Source organism: Zonotrichia albicollis, chromosome 10 (assembly GCF_047830755.1).
Source record: "Zonotrichia albicollis isolate bZonAlb1 chromosome 10, bZonAlb1.hap1, whole genome shotgun sequence".
Classification (NCBI taxonomy): Eukaryota; Metazoa; Chordata; class Aves; order Passeriformes; family Passerellidae; genus Zonotrichia; species Zonotrichia albicollis.
The window spans coordinates 39,250,294-39,270,534 of record NC_133828.1 but is presented as its reverse complement, the minus strand read 5'-3'; the positions used below and the strand labels follow the sequence as shown (position 1 = coordinate 39,270,534).

Below are 20,241 nucleotides of genomic sequence, written 5' to 3'. Positions count from 1 at the left end.
CAAAAAAACCCCTCCAAACAAAAAACCAAACAAAATAAAACCAAAAACAAATTAAAAAAAAAACAAACCAGAGGGGAAAGAGAATGGGGTGAAATGACGAAAAAATCCACCAAGAAATTCTGTTTGGACATCAGCTCGTAGGACTGGCCTGGGCATGGTGGGCTCTAAGCCCCAGTGAAGGTTTGAGGAGAGGTCAAGGCCTGGGTACAGCCCTGGGCTCTCTTTGGCAATAACTGGAGCAGTGAAAGGGCTGGGGGATCAGCAGGAGATGGGAATGGTGCCAACGAGCCATTGGCACCTCTCAGCACAAAGTTTGGGAAGTGACACCCCTAATTACCCTAATTACTCCCATCTCCATCCCAAATGCCTGCCACTCCTTCCCAAAAAGCTTCTCAGGGAGGGAGGGGGTGCTGGGCAGGGAGAAACAGGGCATGGGTTGGACTCGATGGTCTTGGAGGGCTCTTCCAACCTCGTTATTCTGGGATTCTGGGAAATGCTAACAGGCATCAGGCCCATCTGGGATTTGGGGTTTGGTGGGCTTGGAATGGAAGCCCCACATCACCTCCTCTCCCTGGGGGTGGTTTGGGACATCACACACACGTGGCCCCAAAACCTGCCCCATCCTCACTGGGTCATTTCTGACCCTAAAGCAGGTCCTGCCCCTTTTCCCACTGTTCCATTTGATGTTTCCAACCCCATCCCTGCTCCCTCCAATCCCCCAGCCCGGGGATGTCACTGCCCTGCTGGTGACACCACATTGCAGCCATCAGGGACACCCCAAAGCCCTGTCCCCCCATACCCACAGTGGGGTCAGCTCAGGGGTGGCACTGGGGACAACGTGCTGTGACACATGAGCCAGGACCAGCTGCGCAGCACAGCACAACCAAACCTGTAATTTGCAGCCCTTGCCCCACAGGTGATGGGAAGGAATGGGGGCAGAACCAGGTGCTTCCCTCCTGGAGCCCCAAGGAGAGGAGGAGCCCTGATGAACCTGGCCAAGGCCCCACTAATTAACCCTGACAGGCCCAGCTCTGGCGGTGTGTCCAGTGGGAAGGGATAAATCAATCCCCCAGAAATGGGCGTGGGATGGATGGCTGGGTTTGTTCTCCTGCACCCCAGAGGGCAAGCAATTATCTCAGGAACTTTCTGTTGGGGCTGTGCTTGGGAAACACATCCCCCAGCCCATAAATAACCCCCACAGCTGCCTGGCACTTCCAGGTGTCAAACTCTAATTGTGCTCAGGGGTGACATGCAGCCAAGGGAAGGGCTTGTTGGAGCTCGTGGTGGCCTTGCACCTCCAATTCCCTTGGGTTTTGTGTTGCTGAAATGGGATAAAAGAGGTACTAAAGAGTCTCTTTTTCTCCCAGCTCCACGCTCGAAGAAGTCAGGATTCCTCAGTTCTGCTTTCCAAGGTTGTTTATTTTCTCTTATCTGTAAAATTCTTTCTCTGACCTGCTGAGGTCTGTCCAGCAGGCTGGGTTGAGGCACACTGACCACTCTCAGGGTGGTGTTAGCTTTTTATACTAAAATTATGTGTACTTTATTTACAATAATTTCCCAATACCTAACATCTACGTTAGACAGTGAGCTTCTACTCTAAACCAATCTAAAAGTGCCAACATCACAGCAGAAGATGAAGGCCAAGAAGAAGGAGGAGAAAGTCTGGATATGCCCAGATTCCTCCATCTTGCCCCCTGAATCCCCATTCTAAAACCCCAAAATTCTACTTTTTCACCCTGTGACAAATTCACTATCATTCTACTCAAACTCTTGTGGTTTGTAACTCCTCACACAAGGTTGGTCATTGTTTCCATGGGCTGAATCAAAGGCACAGGTGTTTGTGACTCTGTGCCAAGGTCTCTGAGCCCCTGCCAGGGTCTGGAGTCCTGCAGGGCAGCCAGAGGGATGTCCTGGGTTCTGACAGAATTCCAGGTGGGAATGGGGTGAGCCTGCTCCAGATTCCACGAGCTGGGGGGAAAGAGTTGGGCTCTGAGTCCTGCAGTGCCCAGTGCTGTGTCCTCACCCTGTCGCCCTTCCCAAAACCCTGTTTGGTGGCAGTCCGTGAGGGGCGAGGGTGCCACACAAATCACAGATTCGGTGTCTCCCATCCCAGGAGGAAATCCCACATTTTGGACCCCACAAGGAGCCCCTAGTCCTGAGCCTGGCTGGGGAACACGTGATGAGGGTCAGCCCAGCTGGTTTTCCAGGCTGGCACCCAGGGTGACATTCCATGAGCACATAACTCAGGGGGTAAATAACTGGGAGGGCTCCACCTTCCACAGAGGATGTGCCCCAGGACTGAATTCCCAGGGGATAATTAACAGCTCTTCGGCAGGGAGGTGGGGACAAATTGCATTTTTACTTAAGCTAAGAGCAATATTTTTTATTATTATTCCTGTAATTGATGGGGAAAAAGGAAAAAAAGAAAAAGGAAAATTGTGCAGTTATAATTGGAAAGAGTTTGGAGAGGGGTTTATTGAATTATTTACACCTGACAAAGATAAGCCACTATAAACCAACTGTAGCACGAGACCTTTCCACGTTATATAGAGCTGTTAAAGGGAAATGCTTAAATATCATCTTATTTCCAATAAAAACTGCACAAAATCAATGCAGCCTCGGGACGAGTTTATATTTCACCGGGCAGCAGCTCCTAAAGAGGAGCAGCAGCATCTGCAGAAGTGTTTTAGGGGGGGTTAAAGGCATGTCCCCTCCCCAGGCACAGGCACAGGGACAGGGACATGTGTGTTGGCACAGGCACATAGCTGGGCAGTGCTGTCACATGGAGAGCTGCAAATATAAACGTGGGGACGTGCTGGGCACGGGGTGGCCCCTGGCAAGGTGGCACCATTGGAGCTCACCCCTCGCTGTGCCCGGGCAGGGATGGGGACACAGGGGGCATGAGGGAGCAGCAGCCAGCAGAGCCCCCCTCCCATGGCCCCAAGGTAGGTGTGGGGCACTGGGGGCATTGCCAGGGGTGCTGGGGGGCCCTGCCATCACAGGGACCCCGTCTGAGCTGTTTGGGGCGGCTGGGAGGGGATGCAAGGTGTAAATCAGCCCCTGTGCAATGCAGGAGGCGGTGCTGCAGGCCCCTGCGCCACACTGGAAACTTCCCTGCAATAATAATGATAACAATGATAACAATGATAATAATGATGATGGTAACAATGCCATGCCTGCTGCCAGGGGCCAGCTGTAAATCGGGGTGGTGGTGCCAGGAGCTCTGCACATCTGGGTGTTTTTCACCACAGCCTCAGCAGGGCCGCGGTGTCCCCAGAGTGAGGGCTGAGCTAGGTGACAGCAGCACACCTGGGGACAGGCTCTCTGCAACCCCTCCTGCTGCTGGTGCCAGGAATGAGTTTTGCCAGGGATGGGGAGTGGAGCAGGCAGTGGAAGCTGTTATTAATGGGGAAGGGAAATGCAGCATGTTTTGTTCAGGGAGAAGGTGCTGGAGATCCATGAGGGGGAGGCTGCAGGGGCTCCCGTCACCCTTTTGGGCTCTGGTGTGTGCAGGGGCATCCCTGCTTGTGGAAAATCACTTGGGTTTTTTTTAATTTTTAAAAGTTTATTAGTAATAAAATGGTTATAAAAATAGCAATATAATTACAGTAATAAAAAATTTGAATAATTTGGATTAGGTCAATACAAGACAATAAGAACAAAAGGATGGTCTGGGTACCTTTTCTGGGCAAAATAAGCCCAAAACAGGACTCATGTTAACAGAGGATTAACCCTTAAAAGCAACAGCCTGTTGCACATTCATACACCTCATCCATGGTGCATAAATTCCATTCAAACACAGGATTCTGTCTGGTCAGTGTCAGCTTCTTCCTCTGATCCTGACAGCATCTTCAGGGCTGAGCAAGGTGGGAAGAAGTTCGTTTATTCTGATAATGGAGCAATAAATTCTCTTTCTCTGAAAGATTCACGTGGCTGCTATGTCAGTGCAAGTCCTTTCTTATATCTTACATAGCATAGTTTCTATTTTAACATTATGCTATAACCCAAAACTATATTTAACACACTACTTAAGAGAATTAATACAGCATCACTTTCTAACACAGCACATATAATTTTCATTTGAATATTTGCAGAAAGCCAACAATAAAATACACATTTTTCGCACTGCTGAAGTAAGGCCACAGCAGGAGGACCCCAGGCTTGATTTTGGCAGGGTCAGGCACTCGGGGATCACAGAGCTGTGCTGGCAGGGATGTGCCCCAGGCACACTGCAGTGACAAGGGGAGGCTGTGGGGTTTCCTCCAGCGCCCAAACTCGCTGCCTGAAGGCAGCAAGAGCTCTACAAGCTGTTGGAACCCCCTTGTTTCCCTTCCACACCCCACCAGGGGGTTCTGCCCCTGCTCTGGGCAGCCCCAGGCTGTGCCCAGCTCTCCTGGCCCCTCTCTGCAGTGAGCCCCACCTTGTGCAGCCACGTTCCCTTAAACCCACAGCAGCATCCACATCACACAGCTCTCAGCTGGGCTGGCAGGAGCCCAGACCTGGAGTTTGTGTGCCAAGGGTTCCTTTTCTCTCCTCTCCTGCTGTCCCTGGGTATTTTTAACCCTGGCACGGCGCTCCAGTGTTTATATGCAAATAGATGCAGATTGAGAGGGGTCACAGGGAATTAGAGCCCACAGTGTCTGCCCTGCCTGCTAAATTTACCCAGGGAGGCAATCCCTGCCCGGGGAAGGTGATCCCTGCCCTGGCTGTGAGGCAGGATTGTCACCACAGAAATATGTGACAGGGTCACCAGAGAGAGGAGAGGGACAGGAGCCAGGGCAGCTCTGGGAATGCCAAACCAGGGTGAATGATCCCTGGCTGTGCCTCTCCCTGCATCTCCAAACCCTCTGCTGAGCCCAGGGATGCCCAGGGGGGTTTTCATGTTTTCAAATGAGGGCTTTGGAGGCTCCAAACCAACACAGAGGATGGGCACAGCTAGGTGACCCCAACCAGCCTTGAGACCAAGGGGAAAAGAAGGACAAAATAGGAAAAACCACATAGGATGGTCTCAAATTATCTCCCAGTGCTGCTCCCATGAGCAGGGGCCTTAAGGAGGGTCCTTCAGCAGGAACCCCGTCCCTCATGTGTGCTGGTGTTTGCAGGGGTCCCAGGATGAGGGGAGAGATGAGAATCTTGACTCCATGTTTCAAAAGGCTGATTTATTATTTTATTATATATATAATATTAAAATAAAATGATACATTAAAACTATACTAAAAGACTAGAAGAAAGGATTTCATCAGAAGGCTAGAAAAGAAAGGAATGGAATGATAATTGAAATCTTGTGACTGACCAGAGAGTCTGAGCCAGCTGACTGTGATTGGCCATTAATTAAAAACAACCAGCCAAAGATGCACCTGTTGCATTCCACAGCAGCAGATAATCATTCTTTACATTTTGTTCCTGAGGCCTCTCAGCTTCTCAGGAGAAAAGATGCTAGCAAAAGGATTTTTCATAAAATGTGTCTGTGACACTCATGGACACCCCAGGGAGATTTTGTGGCTCCGGGACCTGAGCTGAGTGTCACCACAGCCATGCTGGGGACACAACACACACATACACACACACACAGGGGACCCTCAGGTGGCTCTGGCAGCACAGGGGGTGCTGGCTCAGGGATGCTCAGGATCCCCAGGAAGGTCCCAAAATGTTCTCCCAGCCTCAGGCTGGCTCCACACAGAGGCAGTTCCAGCTGTGGTGTAACATCCCAAAATGTGCTCTGAGCAGGTTTATCCCCACAGAGCTGGGTGGCAGGGCTGGGAAGGGCAGGCTTTGTCACCCAGAGCCTCCCAGTCACGAGATGCCAGTCTCTATTCTTGTCCCCAGCACGGATCTCTCCGGTGACCTTGGGGAAAGGGGAAGTGGGAGCAGGGAATGCTCTGCTGGCATCCAGGGCAGCTTTCTGTCTGCTATACAAGGCACTGTCTGGGAGTGCCAAAGCCCCAGGAGCATTTGTACCTTGCTGCGAGGACCATCCCAGCGTTCCAGGCTGGGCCAGCAACACGTAGCCCAGATTTTTCCACATTGCAACCACAGGACTGGAATCTCCTATGAGCACCTTCATGAAAAAAAAGAATGTAGAGGGGGGGAAAATAAAATCGACTCAGAGCTCAGAGGACACAAATAAGGTTATTGGGTGAGAGGACACAAATAAGGTTATTGGGGATGGACAGACAGCACGACTAAATTTTTTAATTTTTTTTTTTTTTTTTTTTTTTTTTTTTTTTAGTTTCCTAAACATTAGGCACCATTTTCCTCCCAGCCTAAACACTTCTGTCTCAAGTTGGACCCTCCAAAAATCCAGCAATTCAATCAAAGAGGTGCTGCTGCAGCATGGCCCAATGACCACCTGATCCTCATTGTAGCCCATGTCCATCATGCTCCAGCCCCTCTGGAGTTATAAATACTCCACAACAGAGCCTGGACTGGATTATAATTAGACAATGAGCCAAGAGGATGGAACCAATGGGCTATAAAAGCCTGGCCATCCCCCCAGGGAAGACCTGCACACCAGGAAGCACTGGCATGAGCCAGGCACCAGGAGCTGGGACAGGAAAGCTGAGGATTTCCTCCAAGTTGGACCCGGAGCATCCCTTGGGACCTCGAGCCCCCATCGCCAGGTTCTACACAGCCCTGGTCACAGGGGACCTGAGGAGCCTGCAGCTCCTGACTGAGAGGTACCACCAAGATGTCAACCTGGTCTTTGAGATCAGTAAGAACCAGCTGGAGTGGCAGGTGAAAAGCCAAGCCTCCTATGGACTCTCAGGTACTTTTCCTTTGAAGGAAATGAAAATGAAGTCAGTGGGTATTTACTAACCCTGAACAGGAGAGGTGCAGTGCATTTTGGTGCCTTAGGCGTGCCCAAGGTTTCTGGTTAGCCCACAGTTCTGGTCATTAATATTCATCACTTTTAATATTTTCTTCTCTTCTGCTCCCAGTAACCCAGTGGAAGTGTAAAATCTGTGCATCCACAAGATTTCTTCAGGCTGGGATTAGGCATTCTGGGTTTTGGGAATGCTCTCAGGAGGGCTCACAGCCCAAATTCCCCCTGGTCCTATCAGGAAGGGTAAGATGCCCTGAGGTGATGCTCCCCATGACCCCAGGTGCTCAGGAGATGGTCCAGGAGGTCCTGGAGCTGCTGGGAAACCCAATTCCTCTCTCTGGCTCATCCCAAAGCCAGCACATCCCAAACCCAGCCCTCCATCACCCTCCCACCTGGCTTGGGAGCCTTCACTCCCAGCAAAGTCAGCTTTTCCTTTCCTGGGGAATTCTGAGCTGCCTTTAGCTCCTACCAGCCACTTGCACATGGACCTGCATGTCCTGGTGGCCAGCAGGGCATTGGCTTGCCCACCTGATTCCACCTGGAATGGCACTCCTGGATGAGCACGCACTGAGGGGGTTGTGTTCCCCTTCTCCCAGCTGCAGTCAGAGCCACTGAGCACATCCAGCCCCTAAAGCTGCCAGAGAAAAATGGGAAAAGAGGAGTCAGGAGCTGCTTCAGGCACCAGGCTGCTGGGCAGGGGAGGGAATGCAGGGGCAGGACTGGACCAGGTGCAATCGGAGCCTCATTTATTGTATTTGCTGGGATATATCCCAATGATGGCGGGAATGATGCGTCTGACTCCATGTTCTCAGAAGGCTGATTTATTATTTTATAATACTATATTGTATTAAAGAATGCTATAGTATACTAAAGAATACAGAAAGGACACTTACAGAATGCTAAAAGATAATAATGAAAACTCCTGACTCTGTCCAGAGTCTGACACAGCTTGGCCCTGATTGGCCAAAGAGCCAAAACAACTCCCAGCAGAACCCAATGGAACAATCACCTGTGGGTGAACAATCCCCAAACACATTCCACACGAGCACAGCACAGGAGAAGCAAATGGGATAAGAATTGTTTTCCTTTTCTCTGAGGCTCCTCAGCTTCCTAGGAGAAAAATCCTGGGTGAAGGGATTTTATCAGAGACTGTGCTTGCCACACCCATTCAAGGGTGTGACACCCCATCCAGAGATGTGAGTGCCACACCCATCCAGAGATGTGAGTGCCACACCCATTCAGAGATGTGAGTGCCACACCCATCCAGGGCTGTGAGTGCCACACCCATTCAGAGATGTCAGTGCCACACCCATTCAGAGATGTGAGTGCCACGCCCATTCCCGTGTCCCGCAGGGCTGTGGGCTCTGGAGGAGCGCCTGGAGCTGAGCTCCCCTCTGTGCCTGGCCGCCCGCCACGGCCACCCCGACTGCCTGCGGCACCTGCTGCGCCGCGGGGCCGACCCCAACCTGGCCCCGGGGGGAGAGGCCCCCCTGCACCAGGCCTGCCTGGGGGCGCACAGCGACTGCGTGGAGCTGCTGCTGGAGTACAGGGCCCAGCCCAACCTGCTCAGTGAGCGCGGCACGGCCCCGCTGCACCTCTGCACCTCGTGGGATTCCCTGCGGTAAGCACGGCGCCCACCCGCTGCTGGGGCTGCCCTGCTGGGGCTGGCATGGGGCTGGGACAATGGGAGGTGTCCCTGCCCTGGAATGAGGTGGGATGGGTCCCTTCTGTTGTAGTTGAGATGGAGACAGATGGAAATGCTCTGTACTAAAGCAGGCAGCCCTGATGATGAGGGGGAATGATGCATCTGACTCCATCGATATCAGAAGGCTAATTAATTACTTTATTACACTATATTGTTCTGTACTATATTATTTTATACTATATTTCATTGCATCCAAACTGAATCTGCACAAGCACCCGACTCAACTGCCCAGAATCTCGTGACTGCCAGCCAGCAGTCCCGACACACACACGTGGATTCAACTGGCCAATGAATCCAAACACACCAGAATCCAATCACCAATTGCCTTCAGGTAAACAATCTTCCACAAGGCATTACACTTGTGAACAACAGGAGGAGCAGCAAATAAGATAAGAATTGGTTTTTTCTTTCTCTGAGGTTCAGAGAATGTGAATCCGAGAGATGTGCTTGGGAAATTGGGCCTTGCTTTTCTCTGTGAAGAGAAATGCGGCCACAACATTCCATTAACAGATGGCTTCAAACTGGTTTTATTCTAGAAGGCATGCTTTTTAGACATTCTTACAAAGCTCAGAACTTTACACTTTACTCATTGATTAGAAGAGACAAACAAAGGGATTATTAATTGTATTTGTGGGGTTCCCAGATGAAGGCAGGAATGATGAATCTGACTCCATGTTCTCAGAAAACTAATTTATTATTTTATTATACTATATTATATTAAAGAATACTATACTATACTAAAGAATACAGAAAGGACACTTACTGAATGCTAAAAAGATAACAATGAAAACTCCTGACTCTCCAGAGTCTGACACAGCTTGGCTCTGATTTGGCCAAAGAGCCAAAACCACTCCCAGCAGAACCCAATGGAACAATCACCTGTGGGTGAACAATCTCCAAACACATTCCACATGAGCACAGCACAGGAGAAGCAAACGAGATAAGAATTGTTTTCCTTTTCTCTGAGGCTCCTCAGCTTCCCAGGAGAAAAATCCTGGGTGAAGAGATTTTTCAGAAAATGTGAATGCCGCAATTATTGGAATAGGCAGTTGCAGGTTTCTCTTATTTATTCTCTTGTTTATTCTCTTATTTATCCTTCTTTCTTTCTTGGTTTCTATGCCAGTGACCTTGGTAGGAAATTGTATCAGGGGTAAACATGGATCCCCTGATCAAACATGGATCCTCTTCTCAGGCTTCTCCCTGGCTCACAGAAGTTGCTGTAAAACCTCTTCCACCCAAACCTTCCAGCCCAAACCCTTCTGGCATTCTGTGTTAACCTTGCTGTGCATCCCCTGTGCACACAGCCCAGGAGCTCTGCCTGTTGGAGACAAAAAAAGATGAAGCACAAAAAGCTGCCATGATCCATGGCAAGGCTTCCCACACGCTCCCACATCTCCCTCCCCACTGCCACAGCAGAGACAAAAAGGGCATTTTGGTGCCAGGCACATTGCACAGCCTAGGTCTTCTCCCCATGGACAGCCCAGCCTCAGCCTTTCCTTCCTCCTCTTTCCTGACTATTTCCCCTAAAATCAGTGTGTCCTGCAGCCCAGATCCAGCACACTTCCCCAGGAGCTGCTCAGGATGGGTTTATGGGATGTGGAGCAGTGCTCCCACCCCCTCACCCCACACAAGCCATATAGGGGTCCCCCTTGGTTCACAGGCAGGGCTGAGCTCCTCCAGGTGCACCCACATCCCACCCTGGATCAACATCACACAGATGAGCATAAAAATTGCCTGGAAAATATGGAAAAGCACAGAAAAATATATTTCTGTAGGACTTTATGTGCCTGGATAGCTAGACACATGGAACCAGGATATTTTTCTTTTTTTTCTTTTTTTCTTTTTTTTTTTTCTTTTCTTTTTTTTTTTTTTAATAAAGAGCTCAGCCGCTTGATATTATCCTGATGAAACTGCTCAGGGCCACAGTGAATTCCATCACTTGTCAGCTTCCCTGGAAAGCCAGCCTGGCTTCCATCCTCTGCCCTCCAGGCAGGCAAAATTACCTGGAAGCAGGTGGTGAAAGCAAGGTTCCAGCATATCATGGGCAGGGAGAGAGTTCTGGAGAAGGGAAGCAGCCAGAGAGGGAAAGGTTTGATCCCTGCTCATCAATAAGAGCCTCTGCAGGATGTCCAAAAATCAGCTGTTAATCAACTCCTGGTTCAGCCAAAAACATCCAGGGATGAATCCAACACATCCTTGGTGCCGTGAGGGATGGAAGGAGCGGGATGGGAGAGGGAGAATGCTGCAGGCAGCTCTGGCTTTAATTCCTTCACCTGAGCTCCCTTTCCACCTCCAACCTGATCCTAAAACCCCAGTGCTTCCCTGATTTTGAGCTTCTCTCCCTGAAGAGATGGGGCCACCAAACCACCCCAGGGCGTGCAGAGGATCTCCTGGACCACAGAGGTCTTTGCTTCCAAGCTTGGGAAAAAAAATACTGTTTTATATAGATGCATTAAAAAACAGATCTGCTCTCACTGATTTGCATGTTCCATTCCCTTGGAAGGCAGAGGGGGATGGCAGCACAGCCACCAAGGGGATCAGACAGCCCCGAGGTGGCAACAGCTGAGTTGTAAGGCCTGGAATATTGGGGCTTTATAATGGAAATGCTGCGAGCCCCTTAACTGCGGCGCCCAGCGCTACGGGGGCTTCTACAATAACTGAGCCAACTCCCTTGAAAGATCAAAAATTAATAGACATTTCAGACAGGGTTTGAGGTTTCGACCACTGCTTTTTCAATAGCAAAGACTTTGCTAAAGTTAGAGACTGAGGAGGTCAAGCTTTGGGTAACACAAACATTTCCTCTTTGATTAGGGGGAGACTACTTTACCTCGCCTCCTTTTTTTTTATTTTATTATTTTTTTCGTCGAGTAGTAGATTTTAGGTCATCCTTAATTTTTTACTGACAACAAAGAGCAGGTCATTGACCTACATAGAGAGCTATTTTATTTTTCTCCCTCTCGATAACAATGGCCAGAACACCTATGTGCCAGGTTCCTCTGTATTCCCATATACTCGGCAATTCACCATGGGGGCAGGACTTAAAACCTTTGAGCCTCTCAGTGACTGGGATAAAAAAAAATTATCTGGGCTTCCTTCCAGCCATTTGAGCTTCAGAATCCATGAGATTTCAACAAAAAGGATATCAGAGCTTTAATCTAGGAGCTTTTTGAAGAGATGGAAAAAAAAAAGTTCCAGTAAAGTTCAGTCTTACCTTCTTCACTTTAGGAGCTGTTCATGCCAACGTCGGCCTATTTAGTAGAGTTCCTCTCCTTGACCTCTTTTTTACAGCCGAGATAATTAACATGGTGGGGTAAGATGAGTCTCTAAATTCACTGCACTCTCTCCCTGGCGCTCTCCCTTTTCCCTCTTAAAGCTGGGGATGATTAAAGGAGCCTGCCTTTATTGGCACCCCGAAAAAAAAATAAAATAAAAATAATTGAGGGGGAGAGGAAGAGCCTCGGCGGCGGGGAGGGGAGGGGAGAGCGGGCGTGGGCCTGGCAGGGATGCAGGACACAGCTCCTGCCTCCCATCACGGCAGGGAGGGATGCTGAACATCTGCAGAGCCCTCCTCCAGAGCTCCCTGGATGTCCCAGGCTCCCCTCGAGGCCAGGGAGAGCCTGCCTGGAGAGGAATTTCCCCTCTCAAGCCTCACACGGGAGGACAGAGCTCGGCAAGAAAAGAGCGCTGGGAAGCCAAGGGATGGGACGTGAAGGTGTCACCCTGCTTCCAGCTGAGCAATTCCCTTCTCCAAGCCTTCTCCCCACCCTGGGAGCTGGAATCAGAGCTCTCCAAGCCCCCAGAGGTGAGGGGTGGGGGATGGAGGGTGGGATGAGCCCATGCAGGAGCTCAGGGGCTCCGTGCGAGGAGCACCGGGATGGGGAGCAACACCAGGGACAGGGGGAATGGGAGGAAGGAGCCGGAAACAGGAGCTGAGCAGGAAGGCAGGAGCCTGAAAAGGCCAAGTCAAGGCTCCCAAACTCCAGGAAATGGCGACTGACCCAGAGGAGCCAGCTCCAGACTCTCTCCAGCTGTTCCAGCACCATCCTGGGCACTCTGCCCCTGTGGCTGGGGGAATGAGCAGCACTGCAAGGGAAAAAAAGCCCAGGGATATGAAAAGCCAGCATTTAGCATCATCTAGTGCTAAACCTCATCCTCTGCTCTGTTCAGCCTTGCTAAATACAGCACTCGGAGCGTTTGGAGCCATCGTTTTGGGAAGCTGGGCAAGAGCAGCTCCTGGCTGGGTCCTGACAGAGAAATGAAGAGCCCAGAAGCAGCCACAGGGCTGGCCCTGCCCTCTGAGACGTGACAAAATGAGGGCTTTCACAGATAAACCCCGGGGATGGGAGGGAAAAACAAACAGGAGGTTTTTCCTTAAGGAATCTGGGGCCTGAGTGGGGTTTTGGGACTTTGGGAATTTCCCTGCAGCCTCTGCTGCCCCAAGCTCCTGCTCCTCCTGCTGGCTGTTCTTCACATCCCATTTCTAACAAATCCCACTTTCCCAGCCTGGTGGTTTTCATCCCAGCCAGTGGGAGCCATCCTGGCATAAAGGAGGATGGGCACATCCTGGCCTGGCTCTCTGATGGGTGAAGAGATTAAAAAAATCAATCCCAAATCATTTTCTCCCATTCCATTTGATCCAGGAGCTCACAGCAGGGACCACCGGCACCACTCACCCCAAATTTAATTTACCTTAAGAAGTGACTTGTTCAGCAAGGGGATGTCACCCATCACCTGCAAATTACTTGGAAGTGAGTTTAAATTAGTCAAAATTAGGCACCAGGCTGGATGGAAAACAAACTTACCTATTTTGCCATGGAATTTCTGCTGAGATAAACAGAAAGCTGAACTCAGTGTGCTCTTTCAGTATCCCCAGAAAAATTGTAGAGGAGTCCTTGAAAAAGCAGCAAGCCATTGCTGGGCCTTATTTAATGGGATTTTAGTCCAATCTGGTGGCAACAACCAGGCTGTGAATGAAAATACAGGAAGCCAGAAATGCTGGGGAAGTGTTGGAGCTCATGAATTCATCAATAGAGATTTTAGAGATTTAACCAGAGCCTCTCCCCTTAACCTGCTGATGCCCAGATATCCAAACAGGAGGAAAATGATCCTCCCAGGCTCCCACCTTTGCCATTCACTGGAAGAGATCACTCCTTGCTCATAACTCCCAAGAGAATAATCATAATCAGGGCCTCAAATTCCCTGCTGACAAGGATAGCCAAGACCAATTAAAGAGACCAAGAGTCTGAGTGATCCCCTCAACAGCAGCCAGCAAGCCCCAAAAAAGCCTCAGGGAGACAAACCACTCCTAAAGAAAGGGATTCAGCATCCTAGTGCAAAAAACGAAATTGGAAAGTGGGGGCCTGAGGATTTGGGAATGGCACAACCCCACCTAAATCCACTCTCAGGCAACCACAGCCCAAGCAGAGCATTTGTGGTGGAGGCTCTGGTGAGGGCTGGCACCCCTGGGAGGTGCAGGAAAAGATCCTGAAGGGATTTTTCCTGGTATCTCAGGCTTGAGGTGCACAGGAAAAGCAGCTCAGGGAGGTGTTTATAGATTCTGCACTGCCAAGGACAGTGAAAATCCTCCCAGCAAACCCTTGTGGAGGCGATGAGGCAGGTCCACAAAAAGTCAAGTATATTGTTACTAGTATTAGCATTATTAGCATTATCTCATTATTTTATTATTGATACTTTCCGAACACTCATTAGCATTCCCCTGGGCCAGGAAAAACAAGCAATATCCTGGTGCTGTCCTTCCTCCCTGAGGTTCCTCTTCTTCCCCATTCCTGCTGCTGGAAGGATCAGGCTGGGACTTCTCTCTCTCTCATGCTGCTTCTGTGTCAGGCCAGACCCTCTCCCAGGGCTCCAGTGGCACCTGAGGTGAAAGAAAAGATGAAAATTAGAGAGGCAGGAGGGAGTTAAAAGTTGGTGCTCCTCCCTTGGACTCCATGATCCTCGTGGGTCCCTCCCAGCTCGGGATATTCTGTGATCCTGTGAAAACACAATCCTCTGGAGCAGGAGCACAGCACAGGTGTGGGGTCCCTCTGAGGGAGAGGGAAAATCCATTTTTATATCCAAGCAAGTGAGGCTAGGGTGGTCAAGGTGTTCAGGAATGGTCAGGGATGGTCCAGGACACTCAGGATGGTCAGGGGTGATCAAGGTGGTGAGGGATGGCTGAGAATGATTGAGGATGGTCAGGGTGGTCAATGATAGTTGAAGGCAGTCAAGGATGGTTGAGAATGGTCCAGGTATTCAAGGATGGTCAAGGCAAAGGACGGTCCAGGATGGTCAACGATGGTCAGGGTGGCCAAGGATAGCTGAAGACAGTCAAGGATGATCAGGGATGGTCAAGATGGCTAAGGACAGTCCAGGATGGTCATGATGGCTAAGGGCAGTCTGGGATGGTCAAGGAGGGTCAAGGTATTCAAGGACAGTCCAGGATGGTCAAGGATGACCATCCATGCATAACCCTGGTCAAGGGGCAGAGGGAGATACTGCAGAAACCACCACTGCCCTCACTGTGGAGTGCATCAGGGCACAGTGCCACCCTCCCAAAAATCCCAGCTCCAGCAGGACTTCCCCCCTCACCCCACCCCACCATCCCTCATGTCTCACCCTACACCACCCCAAACCCCTTCCCACAGGTGTGCCAAGCTCCTGCTGCTGCACGGGGCGGCTGTGGAGCTGCCGAGCGAGGTGGGAGGTGACACTGCCCTGCATGTGGCCGCCAGGCACCGTCTCTGCCACCACGCCCGCCTCTACCTGCGACGCTGCGCCCACGTCGACGCCCGCAACGCCCGCCAGGAGACGGCGCTGGGCGTGCTCTGCGGGCAGGCCCCGGCCCAGGACGACCATTCCCTGCAGCTTTTCCAGCTGCTGCTCAACCATGGCGCCGACGTGGAGGCGCGGGACGAGAGCTGGAGGCGGCCCCTGCACCGGGCCTGTGGGGCGGCCAACGCCGAGCTGGTGCGGCTGCTGCTGCGGCGCGGCGCCGACGCCAATGCCATCGACTACGACGGCGTGTCCCCGCTGGGATGGGCCCTGCAGGCCGCGGCCTCCCGCCCCGAGCTGCGGCCACACCGCACCGTGCAGCTACTGCTCAACCACGGATCCCAGAGGATTTGGCCATCGGCCTTCAGAAAGGTACAGGTCCCAGAAGGGCTCCCAGAAAATCTGGCCCCATGTCTTCAGCAAGGTACCAGCCCTAAAAGGGCTCCCAGAGGATTTGGCCCTCAGCCTTCAGCAAGGCACAGGCCCCAAAATGGCTCTCAGAGGATTTGGCCCCAGGTCTTCAGCAACATACTGGTCCAAAAAATGGCTCCTGGAAAATTCGGCCCTCAGCCTTCAGAAAGGTACAGGCCCCAAAAGGGCTCCCAGAGGATTTGGCCCTCAGCCTTCAGCAAGGTACTGGCCCCAAAATGAGTCCTAGAGGATTTGTCCCTCAGCCGTCACCAAGATACAAGCCCCAAAATGGCAGCCAGAAAATTCGGTCCTTGGACTTCAGAAAGGTACAGGCCCCAAAATGGCTCCCACAGGATTTGGCCCCAGGTCTTCAGCCACATACTGGCCCAAAAATGGCTCCTGGAAAATTTGGTCCTTGGCCTTCAAGGTACCGGCCCCAAAATTGCTCCCAGAGGATTTGGCCCTCGGCCTTCATCAAAGTACTGGCCCCAAATCGGCTCCCAGAGAGCACCTGGCACCCGGGAGGTTGAGGTTGGGTGCAGTTGTTAATTGTTGTGGTGTTGTTGAGGGTCCCCAGGGCGAGGTGATAGAGGAGAATTGACTCCAAGTTCTCAGAAGGCTGGTATCTTATTATATATCATATCATATCATATCATATCATATCAATCATATCATATTATTATATGGAAATTATATACTCAATCTACACTAAAGAGAGAGGAGACATCAGAAAGCTAAAACAGGAATGATAATAAAAAAACCCGAGACTGACTAGAGTCCCGACACAGCTGGACTGGGATTGGTCATTAAGTTAAAGCAATTCACGTGCTGGATAAGCAATTCGCCAAATCACATTTGCTCCATGGAGCAAATCCATGGAGCACAGGAGCATTCGTGTCTGTCAGGGTCACTGCTTGCTGTGGTGGATGGATGGCTCCATTTTTAGTCCTGGTTTTCCCAGGAATAAAATGTGCTTTTGGCTGGAATTTTGTATAGGTTTATATTTTTTTCTAATTGTTCTTTAAGTATTGCAGTCCAGAGGAGCAAAACATGGAGTAGCTGAAGATTCCCAGTTTCCCAGGAGAAGAAATCCTGGCAAAGTGATTTTTCATAAAATATGACAGGGACAGTTGGGAGATTTGGGACATCTGGAGGTGGCAGGGTGGGAGAACTTGGGAGAGCTTCCCAGTCTGGGCAGGGTTTGGGGAGTGATGGAAGTGAAGGCTCAGCAGAAGGGCAGGATGGAGCCAGTGTGGCTCAGAGGGGATTTTCCTTGTGCACTGGAATTCTAGGGAATATCAGAGACAGGCTTGGCACATCAGCTGCCTTGTGGCTCTGCGTTCCATTGTTTTTACACCAAACCATAAAGAAAATATCATCCTGCCTTGTCAGGCACAAGCCAAAAATGTAAATAAGGAGCAGGGAGTGCATCCAGAGGAAGAAGTGCCTCAGCAGGGTGGGACTTCTCCTGCTCCAAAAGGCACCAGGAGAAACCCCACACCTGCCCCATCCCAACAGGGGGCTGTCCCAGCCTGGAGCAGGGTGGGGTGGGACAAACCCCGGCTGTTGCAGGTGGGTGTTGTCCCCTCTGGCCCTGCCTCTCTGTCTGAGCCCTCCCACCATCCCTGGACAGGTGCTGAGATCCTGTGCAGCCGTGCCAGAGGTCATCGAGGTGCTCTTCAACTCCTACTCCCAAATCCCGGTGTCCCAGGAGTGGAGAGAGGCCGTGCCACAGGAGGTGTTCCAGGTGAGGCAGCCCTGCTGCTTTGAGACCCTAGGAGGGGGTTTTCCCCACAGAATTAGGGTTTATTTTCCCCACAGAATTAGGGCGTTTTTCCCCCTCAGACTGTTTTTTCCCCCCACCCAGACTTCACTTGGATGGAGGGGAAACAAAAGGAATTTTCCCTAGAGCAGCACCACACACCTGATCCCTCCAGGCTTGCATCCCTCCACCTCCACCATGCTCAGACCCCACATCCCTGCCCCAGCCTGCCATAAAATCCACTCTCAGCCTCTGGAGCACTTCCCAGCAGGAGCCCACATCTCTCCTTTTGGTTGGAAAAGCTCCTCCTTGGATGTGCAACAGGTACATGCAGTCCACTCTGGAGTGATTTGGGATGACTCCTGGCCCCACAGGCTGTAAGGAATGGCTGGAATGCTAACAAAGCCTTCACCATGCTCTGAGGAATGGGACAAAGGATTTTATCCCCCCAGATTAAGGAAAGGCTGAGGCTGAACAGCCCAATCCTGCTTTGTTTCCCAGTTCCCTCAGGGACAGGCTCGTTCTCCATCAGCTTTCTGTGGGATGCTGCTGCACCCTCCCCGAGACTGGCTTCCCCCAAGGTGCTCCCACAGGAGAATTCCAGTCCACAAGGTCCCAATTCCACAGGAGAATTGCAGTCCACAGGGTCCCAGTTCCACGGGAGAATTCCAGTCCACAGGGTCCCAATTCCACAGGAGAATTGCAGTCCACAGGGTCCCAATTCCACAGGAGAATTCCAGTCCACAAGGTCCCAATTCCACAGGAGAATTGCAGTCCCCAAGGTCCCAATTCCACAGGAGAATTCCAGTCCACAAGGTCCCAATTCCACAGGAGAATTGCAGTCCCCAAGGTCCCAATTCCACATGAGAATTGCAGTCCACAGGGTCCCAGTTCCACAAAAGAATTGCAGTCCACAAGGTCCCAGTTCCACAAGAAAATTCCAGTCCAAAATGCCCAATTCCACAGGAGAATTCCAGTCCAAAAGGCCCCAATTCCACAGGAGAATTCCAGAACCCCTCGCCCACCCTTTCCCTGTGCCCGTTCCCCACACCCACAGCCACACCTGGGCTCCTTCCCTCCTCCCTTCTTCCCTGAACACCTCCAGCTTCCCTGGCAGCCAGGACAGGTGTGACCCCACGTGGCAGAGCCCCTGTGGGTGGCACTGTCCCCGTTGTCCCCTCTCTGCAGCAGCACCAGGCGTTCTACGAGTCGCTGCTGGGGCTGGCGGGCACGGCGCGGAGCCTGCAGCACCTGTGCCGTGCCACCCTCCGGGCACACCTTGGGGACAAGTGCCACTGCCTCGTCCCCCTGCTGCCCCTGCCCAGGGCCCTGCAGGAATTCCTGCTGCTGGAGCCCCAGGGAGTGGTGCTGTGAGGGGGCACAGCCAGGAGCACATCCAGGAGCATCCGTGTCTATCGAGGTCACCGTGGTGGGTGGATGGCTCCATTTGTAGTCCTGCCTTTCCCAGGAATAAAATGTGCTTTTGGCTGGAAATTTGTATAAGTTGATTTTTTTTCCCCCCTTCTAATTGTGCTTTAAGTAGATTGTAAAGAGTAATAAAATGATTAGTGGCTGGTAGGAATAATGCTGGTTGTAGAGGATCCCTGCAAAGCAGCGGGGGCTGCTCAGGTGTGGGAAGGGAGGGATAGGGCAGGGGACACAAACCACCCCTGGGGACCCAAAAAGGGGACCCAAATCACCTCAGGGGACCCAAAACAGCTCAAGGGACCCAAATCAGCCCTGGGGACACAAATCAGCCCAGGGGATCCAAAAGGGGACCCAAATCAGTTCAGGGGACACAAATACACAAATCAGCCCTGAAGACCCAAATCAGCTTAGGGGATCTAAACCAGCCCAGGAGACCAAAGTCAGCCCAGGGGACACAAATCAGCCCAGGGGATCCAAAAGGGGGCCCAAATCAGCCCAGGGGACCCAAATCACCTCAGGGGACTCAAACCAGCCCAAGGGACTCAAAACAGGGGACCCAAATTAGCCCAGGGGATCCAAATCAGCCCAGAGGACTCAAATCAGCCCAGGGGACCCAAACCAGCCCAGGTGAGCATCAAATCCCCTGGGATAAATCTCCCCTGGGAGTGGCACAAGCAGAGGGGTTGTGTAGAAGCTCTTAGCAGGATGCAAAGTCCTGTGGCATTAAGACCCTACAAATGATTTAAAATTAATTTTTTTTTAATGTAAGAGCCACCTAGAATGTTGTGGCTGCTCCATGCAGCAGGGTGACACAGCTCCCTGGATGTCCCAGACCCTCCCATACCCCTTGTGCCTGTCACTGTCCCCAGGCTGGCACGGGAGGGGGCTGGAAAACCCAAATTTGTGCAGTTTGGGTTTTCATTTCCCACAGCGACCTGGCCAACAGGACCAGGAGGAGTGAGGATTTGTTTTTCCCACACCCTCAGGATCCCCAGGTTAAATCCTGCTGAACCAAAGGATGTGCAGACGTGCATCCCTTGGGGGAACAGCTGTCCTCCTGCCACTGTGCTCCCCCAAATTCTTCCAGTGCTCAATTACACCTGGGCTTGGTTTGGTTAAAAAAAAAAAAAAAACACAAAATTATATGTATTGTATTTTTAATATATATGAATATACATAGTAGATATAATTGTGTGTTTATAGATATGCATATATATACACATACATATAAATAAAAAATATATATTAGATATAATTGTGTGTATATATTCACATATGTATACATACATATACATGCATATATTTGTAAATATAGAGATAAATATATAAATTTATATTTTT

General features: G+C 51.1%; 1 protein-coding gene across 2 annotated transcripts; it reads left to right on the top strand.

The window, feature by feature from the left end:
- Window positions 1-2,793: 2,793 nt before the first annotated feature.
- ASB18 (ankyrin repeat and SOCS box containing 18) lies at window positions 2,794-19,050 on the top strand. Of its 2 annotated transcripts, none has more exons than XM_074548916.1 (6): window positions 2,794-2,945; window positions 6,230-6,766; window positions 8,177-8,444; window positions 15,173-15,671; window positions 17,344-17,457; window positions 18,661-19,050. In XM_074548916.1, exons 2-6 carry the CDS (start codon window positions 6,457-6,459, stop codon window positions 18,844-18,846), a joined length of 1,377 nt encoding a protein of 458 aa, XP_074405017.1. In that variant the 5' UTR covers window positions 2,794-2,945; window positions 6,230-6,456; the 3' UTR covers window positions 18,847-19,050. The 2 variants fall into 2 exon arrangements, with proteins under 2 accessions (XP_074405017.1, XP_074405018.1); XM_074548917.1 differs by lacking the exon at window positions 18,661-19,050 and adding an exon at window positions 17,578-18,649.
- The last annotated feature ends 1,191 nt before the right edge of the window (window positions 19,051-20,241 follow it).